Source organism: Papaver somniferum, chromosome 4 (assembly GCF_003573695.1).
Source record: "Papaver somniferum cultivar HN1 chromosome 4, ASM357369v1, whole genome shotgun sequence".
Lineage (NCBI taxonomy): Eukaryota > Viridiplantae > Streptophyta > Magnoliopsida > Ranunculales > Papaveraceae > Papaver > Papaver somniferum.
In genome coordinates this window covers 31,941,560-31,953,112 of record NC_039361.1, presented here as the reverse complement: position 1 = coordinate 31,953,112, position 11,553 = coordinate 31,941,560, and the positions used below count along the sequence as shown (strand labels likewise).

The 11,553-nt window shown below is 37.6% G+C and overlaps 3 protein-coding genes across 3 annotated transcripts in view; all 3 read left to right on the top strand.

The window, feature by feature from the left end:
• Nucleotides 1–331: 331 nt before the first annotated feature.
• LOC113275079 (TVP38/TMEM64 family membrane protein slr0305-like) lies at nucleotides 332–3,895 on the top strand. The gene is made up of 5 exons (XM_026524516.1): nucleotides 332–533; nucleotides 700–955; nucleotides 1,809–2,045; nucleotides 2,144–2,361; nucleotides 3,291–3,895. Exons 2-5 carry the CDS (start codon nucleotides 704–706, stop codon nucleotides 3,469–3,471), a joined length of 888 nt encoding a protein of 295 aa, XP_026380301.1. The 5' UTR covers nucleotides 332–533; nucleotides 700–703; the 3' UTR covers nucleotides 3,472–3,895.
• A 2,099-nt stretch (nucleotides 3,896–5,994) lies between these two features.
• LOC113275078 (probable LRR receptor-like serine/threonine-protein kinase At1g12460) lies at nucleotides 5,995–9,690 on the top strand. Its single transcript, XM_026524515.1, has 2 exons — nucleotides 5,995–7,789; nucleotides 7,891–9,690. The coding sequence occupies exons 1-2, from the start codon at nucleotides 6,618–6,620 to the stop codon at nucleotides 9,374–9,376; spliced, it is 2,658 nt and encodes an 885-aa protein (XP_026380300.1). The 5' UTR covers nucleotides 5,995–6,617; the 3' UTR covers nucleotides 9,377–9,690.
• Nucleotides 9,691–9,740: 50 nt separating this feature from the next.
• LOC113272290 overlaps nucleotides 9,741–11,553 on the top strand; it is a 2,412-nt gene continuing 599 nt past the window's right edge. Inside the window, exons 1-2 of the mRNA XM_026522146.1 lie at nucleotides 9,741–10,071; nucleotides 10,879–11,460. Of these exons, the coding sequence (XP_026377931.1) occupies nucleotides 9,769–10,071; nucleotides 10,879–11,460 (885 nt within the window). The 5' untranslated portion in view covers nucleotides 9,741–9,768. The remainder of the gene's footprint in view (nucleotides 10,072–10,878; nucleotides 11,461–11,553) is intronic.

Below are 11,553 nucleotides of genomic sequence, written 5' to 3'. Positions count from 1 at the left end.
TTAAAAAGAACTTACAACAGTGGCCAGTGGGATGTCCATGTCTTATTCTATTACCGACCTTTCAAAAGATATTTTTCTCAAACAAAAACTAAACTTCTACACCACAGCTTAACGGTAGAGTGAAGTAGCAAGCAGCTGTCTTGCACTGGGCCACTGTTATAACATAACGGTCGAAACACGCTAATATACGTCACCAAACCGAACCGTGATCCTAGTTGTCAAATTCTAACAACTTCCCGCCACGTAATTATAAAATAGTTTCCACCTGGCATATCTTTTTTTATGGTTAAATAGATTTCAACCAACAGAAGAACTCACAGACTCTCTCTGCGGGGCCGATCGACAGACAGAAAAAAGAAGAAGGAAAGAAACAGAAGGCTTCATCTTATGGCAATTTCGTAATTCTAATCTGAAGCCGGTTGTTTTCTTTTCCGTTACAAAAAGAAGAAGAAACCACTCTCAATTTGGATTTCTAGGGTTTCTGATTTTCGAATTTTGAATTTAGGGTTATAAATAATAATAATTGTTATTAGGTGGGTAGGAGGATAAAGTTTGGTTATTTATACTTTTTTGGATTTAGGGGTTTTCTTCAATCACATTGTTTTTATTTTTGAAACTTCAATTATTCTTTGCTTTTTTCTAAATTGTGTTTGGGTTTGGGATCTTAATCGAAATTGATTGATTTTTTTTTTTTGTAAGAGTGATGACATATTATGATGGTAAGGATGAAGTGGTAGCACCATTGTTAATAAAAGTGAAAATGGATCGAGGAGATGAAGATTATGTGACGGTGAGAAGTTCTGATAATGAAGTTGAAGAGATATTGAAACCACCATTATCACCTAGGAAAGGGATTAATTGGTGTTGGTGGTTCAAGATGGGTTTATTAGGGATTGCTATTGCTACTGTTGCTGTTGTTTTTCTCATCTGGGTTGGACCTTTCCTTCTGAATAAGGTTTGTGTTTTTAATTTATCTCAATTTTTGGGGTTTCCCGATACATGCAATTTTGTGAATTGATATGGGGTTCTGCTGCTTTTTGAGATTTCTGATCTTTAATTTAGCTAATGATCATGCATTTTATTGAGGGGTATCGTAGATTGTTTATTGCACTAATGCAGCTCCTTATAAGGAGTTTTTTGTTGTTGTGGATAATTGTTTCTTTATATAGATTGGAAGTCATCTGTTTGGTGGGTACTGGAGTGTTTATGGTTGTTCTGTTCTCACATGCAAGGATAGATAGATGTTACACAGACAAAAGAAAGATGATGGTGTATTTAGCTACTGACGATTAAAACCCGGATTTGGGGAATATGGGAACTAGCATAAAAGCTGGCTTTGAAGTTTCAAGCTACAATATTTAGTTGGCAGTTTCTGTAATTTGCAGCTTGCTGATTTTGAAAGGATTTGTGTTTTTACTTGTGTTTGTCGGTTGGTGTTTTAATGATCGTATTAATCATAGCAGTCATGATGTGCCATTGGTTTGCGCTAAAGTTTTTATTCGGTCGATGTGTTGGTAAATAATTACCAGTAGCATGTGGAGTGAGTAGAGTACCAATTCATCTTAAGCTGCATTACAAGAAGTTTCTTTGAAATGCAATATGTTAATAACAAGTGAGCTATTAATGAAAGAAAAATGCTTCTTTTTCTAGAAAGGTTTAGTGAGCATATGCCCGGAGCAGGAAGTTCAAGATATATATGACTGACCGACTGAACACTTGTGTCTAGTTTTTTTATTTTCATTTCGACTGTTTATTGTTATCAACTTCAGTTTGAATTTGATGCTGATTGTTGCCTTGTTGTTTGGCAGGAGATTGTCCCAATCTTGGACTGGGTAATGAGAACATTCAGTCCTAAGGTGCTGGCGGCTCTATTATTTGCTTCTATGACATTATTTCCTTCCCTGTGCATTCCATCTTCCCCTTCTATGTGGGTAGCTGGCATTAGTTTTGGTTATGGATATGGATTTCTGTTAATTCTAGCTGGGTTTAGTATCGGCATGTCAATTCCGTTCTTTATTGGTTCTCTCTTTCATCATAAGATCCAGGTCAGTGACTGTTACTTTTTGTATTCCTCGTAAACCATAAATCTTTCACTGGAAAGGAGTTTGTGTTATAAACTATTTAAAACCTCGAGTATATGCAGGTGTGGTTGGCAAAATGGCCAGACAAAGCTGCTATCATAAGATTAGCTGGTGAAGGAGATTGGTTTCATCAATTTCGAGCCGTCGTGTTGCTTAGAATTTCACCTTTTCCATTTATCATATTCAATTATGCCTCTGTTGCCACTGGTGTTAAATATTGTCCATATATACTTGGGTCGCTGGTAGGAGTGGTGCCGGAAATCTTTGTTTCAATCTACAGGTATTGTTTCTCTCCCTATCTCAAATGTGCATGAGGTTATTGCATTTAACGCTTTGCATGATGTTGGCAATGTATATAGAACAGTAGATACTCATCGCGCGTCTCTTAGTTTGATTAATGTGCTACATAATTGTCCATTGGGAGTGTAATTCAACCATTAGTGAACAAAGACTCTATAAAGCTTTGTTAGTCTTCCATCTATTGTTCTTTGCCATGTAATGCGTAAGATAACTTATTTGATGAGATGGAAACATAAAGGCGCAGTATGGAGCTATGCTGTTGTGACAGCAGTGCCTCGTTACTGAACCTTACTCCTTTACAGTTTGTCTGTTATTGGGGTCTGTTTATGCAAAGTTCACTTCACTTAACTTCACAACTATTAGAGCCAGAGAGTTTTGTTCCACATGTGACTGGAATTATGATCACCTATCCAATGAGGTCCACAGCTTGTGCCAGTTATATGTACTCCTACACGATGTGCTTGCATGCATGTTGCCTGGGCCACAATTTTTTTTCCTTGAATGTTTTAGAAAGACATAGGGTGCAACTTTTAGCCAGCCTATTGTTTGATAATAGTATAAGCATGACTTGGACAAGGGCAGTAGAATATATCTTCAAAAATTCCTTGGTCGGAATTTTTGGAGAGACAAGATGGAACCATGTCATTTGAATTGTATATATATCTCCCTCTTCCATATTCTGGCAGAAAAATTAGTTCAATATCCCTTTATACGATTTTATGTTGTGTTGTTTGTTTTTTCTTATATGTTTCTAAGTTTAAATCGCTGAAGATTTGAGTGTGAAAAGTATTGACATTTTCTTTTTTCTTCTTGAGGCAGTAGAGTATAACGGCTTTTCTTTTTTCCCTGAATGCATCTGCATTGTCGTAGTTATCTTCTAAAATTGTGGGTAATTTTGTGTCTAAACAGTGGGATTTTAGTTGCAAGCTTGGCAGATGCCACACAAGGTCACCAGTATCTTTCGACATCTCAAATTATCTACAACGCCATTGGATTTGTTTTAACAGTTGGTGTTACAGTTTTTATCACACTCTATGCAAAGAAGTCGCTCAGGAAACTTCAAGATGAAGAAGAGACGCTGTTAAGATGAAGAAGAAGAAGAAGAGATGCTGATGCTGGGTTAATTTTGACTGATGGGAGTTTGGATTATTATTGCAGCACTTTCACTGCCAGGGTCCGCAACTTCTCTCGAAGCGTGACGCACACCTGCATTTGGGTGGTGGTGAAATCCCCAAAGTTTTCGGACTCTGCGCCTTTATAACCTGAATGATGTTTTAGAGTGAGCCAGCCTGCTACATATATTTGCCTTAAACACGATTGGCGCGAAAAAGGGTCAAATGGTATGTCACTTGAACCACGTCCTAATTGAACATTGACTTATATTAACCAGTGTGTAATGTGTATATGTTATTTTGGTGCAAGTGATGAAAGGAATTTGTACATGATGGTTTATAGGTTTCATCGTCTCTAATTGAGACAAAGAAATAGAAAGACTGAAACAAGTATGAGCATGACTGGCAATGTTTTCTCCTTTACAGCTAGTTGATAAAATCCTGGTAGAACCCTCCTACAGTAGGTTTTCTTACAAACCTTGTTATGTTATCTATGACCCACTATAAATCATGTTTGGCAGTTCCTAGAAGGTCATGGAATTGATACAATAAATTCGCAGGGTAACACGATTTTGGGTGAATTTATTTATTCGGAGAAATTTATAAACGACCCATGGGTACCGTGATTTTGGGATTTTCAACTACTAGGTAATAACTCTTGCCGGAAATGAGACCTATGACCGGAACTTTCCCCAAGTGTAACATGTGTTACCATCTTAGCTTCAGTTAAAGAGTCGCATTCGGACTCTTCACTCAGTTCTTCTTTTGTTCTCTTTAACTTTTTGATGGTCCAGACTCCAGAGGAAGGTCTAAACAACAGTAATTGATGGTCAAATACAACTAGGATCTCCATCCTTAATGAACTTCTCATATCTTTAAATTGACAGGTTTTCTTCAGATAGATTATATACTCTCATTCATTTATGTTCTCTTGCCCAAACTGCATCTTTGCCCAAAGTGGGAACGGGAAAGTAAATGGTTGTAATTAAAGCTTGCTGAGGTCTCTAATACCCATAATGATGGTTCAACTGTTCTTTTGCTTGATGTTAACTTGAGAACTAATCTATCTATGTGGGAATTTTGAGCACACTTTCATAATCATTTTTCTCAAGTAGTAGAATTATAGATGCCTGAGAGGTTTAGCGTGTCTACTCACCTAATTATAGAGGCGTGGTTTTAAGTTGCCGGTAAAATCTTGGCACTTCTCTCGGTGGGTTAATCATTTTTACCGACTTCAAGTCTTACGGGTCATGAAAACACCAAAAGCCTGCCTGGACCAGCACAATTGGCCCTACAAACTCTTTACACGGTTTTGGCCTGTGGGTATGCAGCATCACTTTTGTCTTCTGTCAACTCTAGAATCTAGATACCTTTTGGCTTGTTCTTTCACAAAGATTTTTCTGCGTTATTGAGTTGGACTTTAAGCAATTTGAGTGCATAAAACACATCGAAAAGCTCTTTCGAAATAAGAGTTAAGCAGCATTAATCCATTCTGTCACTCTCAATTTTGTTCCCGTTGCGAACTTTTTTCCCTATTCAAAATCTAAACACCCAAACCAGTAAATGAGTCAAACAGGCACTGACCGCACTGTGCATGACCTGATTCTGAAGAGAAATATTGGTATTGGCTGCAGTGGAATAGTTTATGCTTGCAAGGTGTTTGTACCATTCCTTCATTTTAAGTAGTATTATATATAGGTATCACCATGAGAAAACAGAATGAAGAAAGCAAGTAATAAATAATGGATGTCAGATTCTGCATCATCATATATTATAGTAAACTCTCTGTAGTGTTGGTCGTGAATAAACAAAAATGCCTTGGAAGTATTGGTAAAGCTGCCTGTAAAGTCATCAGGCCCTGACCCCAACACCACCAACATGGGTTTGTGTTTATGTGGTGCAAGGCAAGTTGCAAGACTATATAAAGAGCGAGAGAGAGACCCACTGTTTGTACAACAAAGATTCTGTTCATCTTATAAATAATAGAATGATGCACCATCTTTTAAGAGATACATGACAAACATCCACAACAGCAAGGATTCCCACTACCAAATTCATTCTCAGTGTACTACAACTACTCTCTTGTGAGTCCACTGTCCAATATCCAGGGGATCTGTAAGTAACTTGCAGAAAAGAGAACTACATAGACATTGCAAATTTGCAAGTATAAAAATAAATATGCTAAAAGCATGTAGATTAGGATAAATTAATCCAATCGAAACCACCACAGTCAAAAGAATATTATATTATATTATCCTGATGCAATTTTAGACAAATGCAAAGCTTTGCTAGTGTTCTAATAAGCATGAATCCTATTTTGGAATGGCTCAGCTCACATCACAAAAGGTATGCCCCATAGGTCCTAATAGCTTCACTCATATGTTCCACTTTTTGATTCTTCCATTTGTCTTCTCTACAAATATCACAGTCCCAAACGGCACCCCAAACAATAGTACAAAATTAGAGCTAAACACATCAGAGGGGTGACTAATTTTAAAAAATAATATATATTTTTTTTTAATTTTCTTTTATATTTAATTCAACTGGTTTGGGATGTTTGGGGTTGTTGGACATCATCAATGGTGGTGTAAAAACTCAGAAAGAAAGACAGAGCAGCGAGTGAGAAAGAAAGAGCTGCACGTGCTTTCTTCAGCTTCTTCCCTATCATACACGCAGCAATACGAGAAGAAAGAGAGTAGCAGACAGACAACATTAAAAGCATCAATTGAATTCCTCACCTGCTTTTCCTTCTCCTTCTACTCTCTCAAATCAATTTCCTCTTTGTCACTCCATTTTTCCCCAACCTACTTCTTCTACTAGCTAGGTGTGAGCTACTGGGTGAGTGAGTAAGTGAAGATCCAATTGCATGCAGTCAAGATTACTGCCATGAGAAGAAGAGATCATTACATCAATTTCTTCTTCAGTCAAGTTATGATCTTTGATTCTTCTTCTTCATACAGTAACCGTACTTTCTTTGTTAAACAGTGATTCTGATGAAAAGAAGATGTTACTATTTAATGTTGATCATGGGTTTTTCTTAGTACTCATCCTTCTGTGAATATACTGTAATGTTGAAAAATTAAGATTCTTTTTTTCAATTTCTGGAAAGGCCCCTTTTTCTAACATGAGAAGATTCAAGTTAAAGGTGTGTACTTTTCATGTGATTCTTCTAATATTCATGGAATTATGTTTTAGATCCACATTTTCTCAATCAGAGAAAGAAATTTTGTTACAATTCAAAGGGAACGTCTCAAATGATCCATACAACAGTCTGAATTCATGGGGTTTGGATAGGAATCAATGTGGTGAATACAATGGGGTTCTATGTAATTCAGAAGGTAATGTAGAGAAGATCGTGTTATGGAATATGAGTTTAGAAGGTGTATTATCACCAAGTTTATCAAAATTGAAATCACTTAGGATTTTATCTTTGTATGGAAATAGATTTACTGGTAATATTCCATTAGAATTTGGTGAGTTTCAGAATCTTTGGAAGCTTAATTTGAGTAGTAATGGTTTAGTTGGATCAATCCCTGAGTTTCTAGGTACATACAAGAACCTTAGGTTATTGGATTTATCAAGGAATGGTTTTACTGATGAAATACCTGATAATTTGTTCACAAATTGTTTCAAAATGAAGTTCGTTTCGCTTTCGAATAATAATCTAACTGGGTCTATTCCAGCTTCAATGTCTAATTGTTTCAGTCTCATTGGATTTGATTTTAGTTTTAATGATTTAAGTGGGTTGTTTCCTGAAGAAATTTGTGGGGAGATTTTGGGTCTTGTGTATGTTTCTTTGAGGAGGAATTCAATGGTTGGGAATGTGCAAGAACAGGTTTTGAAGTGTCGAAATTTGCAAGTGTTGGATTTAGGGAGTAATGCATTTGATGGGTTGGTTCCATTTGATGTTGTTTCATTTCAGAATTTGAGTTATTTTAATGCGTCATTTAATCAATTTGTTGGGGAAATTCCTGATGTTGGGATGTGTAGTGACAGAATGGAGGTTTTCGATGTTTCTGGGAATGGGTTAGTAGGGGAGATCCCAGTGAGTATAGCAAATTGTAGGAATATGAGGGTTTTGGATTTAGGGTTTAACAAGTTGGATGGTGGAATTCCGGTTGAGATTGGAAATTTGAAGAAATTGTCTGTTTTAAGATTGGGTGACAATGTGATTCAAGGAACCATTCCAAATGAGATTAGTAGTATTGAGTTTCTTCAAGTGCTTGACTTGCATAATCTCAAACTTTCTGGCGGTATCTCTGGTGATCTGAGCAAATGCCGGTTTCTTCTCGAATTGTAAGTTCCAATAATACCTCTTCTATGTCAGTGTAGTATGTATAGATACTGTATTGCTGTTCCAAATGAGAGTGTTGAGTGTTTAAGCTTTTTTGTTGCAGGGATCTGTCTAGCAACAGTTTACAAGGTGAAATACCTCAGACATTGAACAACATGACATACTTGACGATCCTTGATCTACATCGAAATCGTCTTAATGGAACCATACCAGTGAGTCTTGGTGAATTGCTTCGACTTCAGTATCTTGATTTGTCAGAAAATTCTTTCGCAGGACCTATTCCGCCATCACTTGGAAATTTGACGTTGTTAACTCATTTCAATTTCTCATCCAATAATCTGTCTGGATCTATTCCTCTTACTCCCGTAATTCAGAAGTTTGGTTCCACAGCTTACTCCAAGAATCCTTCGCTATGCGGAGTTCCTTTAGATACTCCGTGCTCTGCCACTGGTGATGGCGGTACAGCGAGGTCTCGGAAAACAAGAGTGTTGAGTGTTTCTGCAATAGTGGCCATTGTAGCTGCTGTGGTTATTCTTTGTGGAGTTTGTATTATATGTGTCATGAACATTAGAGCTCGAAAAAGGAAAAAGGATGAGAGTTTTGCTTTGGAAAGTACTCCACCAGCATCAACAGATTCGAATCTCATCATTGGTAAGTTGGTTCTCTTCAGCAAGAGCTTGCCTTCGAAATATGAAGATTGGGAAGCAGGTACCAAAGCTTTGCTCGATAAAGACTGTTTGATTGGTGGTGGTGCAATTGGAACAGTCTACAAATCCAATTTCGAAGGTGGGATTTCCATTGCAGTGAAGAAACTCGAAACTTTGGGAAGGATTAGAAACCAAGACGAATTTGAACAAGAGATTGGGAGACTGGGTAATCTTCACCATCCAAATTTGGTTGCTTTTCAAGGCTATTATTGGTCGTCTACAATGCAGTTAATTCTATCTGAACTCGTTTCGAATGGAAATCTCTATCAACATCTTCACGGATATATTCATCCTGGTGCTAGTACCAGCACCAGCACTGGCAGTGGACAATTTAACTGGTCTAGAAGGTTTCAGATTGCTGTTGGAACTGCACGGGCGCTTGCTTACCTACACCATGATTGCAAACCACAAGTTCTGCATTTGAACATTAAATCTACCAACATACTTTTAGATGAAAGATATGAACCAAAATTATCAGACTACGGATTGTTGAAACTACTACCGTTGTTCGATAGTTATGGTTTAGCCAAGTTTCATACAGCCGTAGGATACGTTGCACCAGAATTAGCTTGTCAGAGTTTGACATTCAGTGACAAGTGTGATGTTTATAGTTTCGGAATCATTTTGTTGGAGCTTGTTACTGGAAAGAAACCTGTTGAGAGTCCAGCGGCGAGCGAGGTGGTGGTTCTTTGTGATTATGTCCGGGGTTTATTAGAGGAAGGTTCAGCTTCACTTTGCTTCGATCGAAGCTTGCAGGGGTTTGTAGAGAGTGAATTAATTCAAGTTATGAAGCTGGGATTAATTTGCACTTCTGAAATGCCTTCAAGAAGACCAAGCATGGCTGAAGTTGTTCAGGTACTGGAAACTATTAGATCTGGCTGAGAGTTTCATAATTGTAGAGAATTTAAAGTTCAAGCTATTGTGCATCATTTAATGAAACCCGTACATACCGTCATGGCACGCCGCGATACAGAATTCTCGCCACAGCAGAAGAATGAGGTTGTGCTCTAGTTGTGGCCTTGTGGGTTAGTTGGCGTGGATTCAGTAATTGAGACCAGGAACAAAAAAAAATTGTTCAAATTCAGAACAAAAATTTCTTTTCCATTCTTTTTTCGAGTTTACTATTTATCAACCAATTGTTAAGGTAAATCTGTAGTTTCAATTATTCTATAGTTTATATAAACTTTTTTTGGTCAGACATCATTGTAAAGCAGGTGAGCTTAATCTGCACACGAATGTTTCAGTTGCACCAAAACATGTTGAAGTAGTTGGATATGCCAAACTACTTCTTTTCTCCTACTATATGTATAGGCATGAAAATGAGATTAGCAGATCAGAGCAAGCTTTCAATTGTAAGAATGGCAGAGGGAGAATTGGGCGTAACCCAAGCAGGGAAACAAGTGCAGAAGGTTTCAATACCATTTCTTTGGGAAGAAAAGCCAGGGACACCCAAGAAAGGGTGGAAGCGTGAGAATGTACCGGAAACTGCTGGTTTGCCTCCGTTGAAGCTCATCACTTCTGTTCCATTTGGGTGGGAAGAAGAACCTGGAAAGTGTTGGGGTATATATTTAAAAACATAGTTTTGTAATAATATGCCAAAGTTAGAGAGATAGTATGGTGGCATTGTTTTGAGCTCCCACACTATAGGCATGGGTTCAATTCCCACCCCACACAATTTCATTAGGGTATATACTATTTATACTATATATTATATTACATTAGTCCGGGAGCGGGGCCTTGGGAGGTTTGCTGATCCAGAAACAATTTTTTTTTTGCTGTTTTTAACTTAAATTTTCAAAACGTATTAAAATAATTATATCATGATTAATTACAGTTAATGTTGAAATTTTAATACGGCCGTTTTTTTGCTGTTACAAAGAAATTTAATTGGCATTTAATCGAAAATTAATTTTCCATTAATTCCATTGATTCTTTTTGATTATAAAAAAAAAACTGGTTTCTGGAAGAGAAAAGATAGAACGTTATTTTTATTTCGTCAAGTTTTCTGAGCAAGTGTTGTTGAAAGAGTTATTATTGATTCGATTTCTCAGTGCAGAGAAATCGAAAGAGATAAGCTGTTTTATCCCATAGGGTTTCGACAAAAAACTGACTGCTAGCACAATCAAGAGGCAGAGTCGCGAAACACCTTAAAGATAGCGACCTAGTACGCGACTCAGCGGTTTCTTTGTGTGATTTGATTATAGTGCTTTGTTTCCAACAGAAAGCCATTAGCATGTTTCGCGCAATCACCACCAATTGGTGAGGAACCTGAAGAGCCAGTAGCATGTGTCACACGACTCACACCACCACCACAGCTTGCTTCCCCATATCTCCCGCTTCCACCATGAAAACTCATTGGTTTTCCTTCTCCTTTGATGCACACTTCGATGTCATCTCCATTTACAATACGTTCGAAGTTGAGCAATGTTTTCCGGAGGAGAGGAAGTCGCAGAGGTGATAATGAACGCGAATATGAAGACGAGGAAGAGAGTGGCGATGAACAAGAAATGTTCATTTCTTCACCTTCTCTCATACCAAATGGCCTAATATCAACTGTTCCGAACTTTAATCCGTTTCCAGTGGATCAAGCAAAGGTGAATGCATATTCTACATCGACAGAGGAGGATAGTGAAGAGCTCGATGAGAACACTTCGACAGTTTCCGAAACAGAAAGTGATTTGAGTAGCTATGCAACTGAAAGTACAAGTCTCATTGGAGATTCTTTCCTGGACAGCCTCTTCCCAGTGTATTCACAAGATTCTGGTGTCCTAGACAAGGTTGGCAATCATGAGAAGAAATCTTCTGTTACTTTCTCGGATCAGAAAATTATTATTGGGTTTCAAAGCAAAACTGATAACAGCATTGTCGCGAGAAGAACCTTAACACTTCAACAGTTGATAGAGATGAGCCGCAAATTAAGCTGCCGGAGGAAAGAAGTTCAGATGAGTAAACGCGACATTCCTATGGTAAATATCTGGCCTTGGCTGCTTAATATTCTATATTTTCATTTGCAGTAGTTTCACTAGTATGTAATGCAAAGTTACACTTGTATATATATG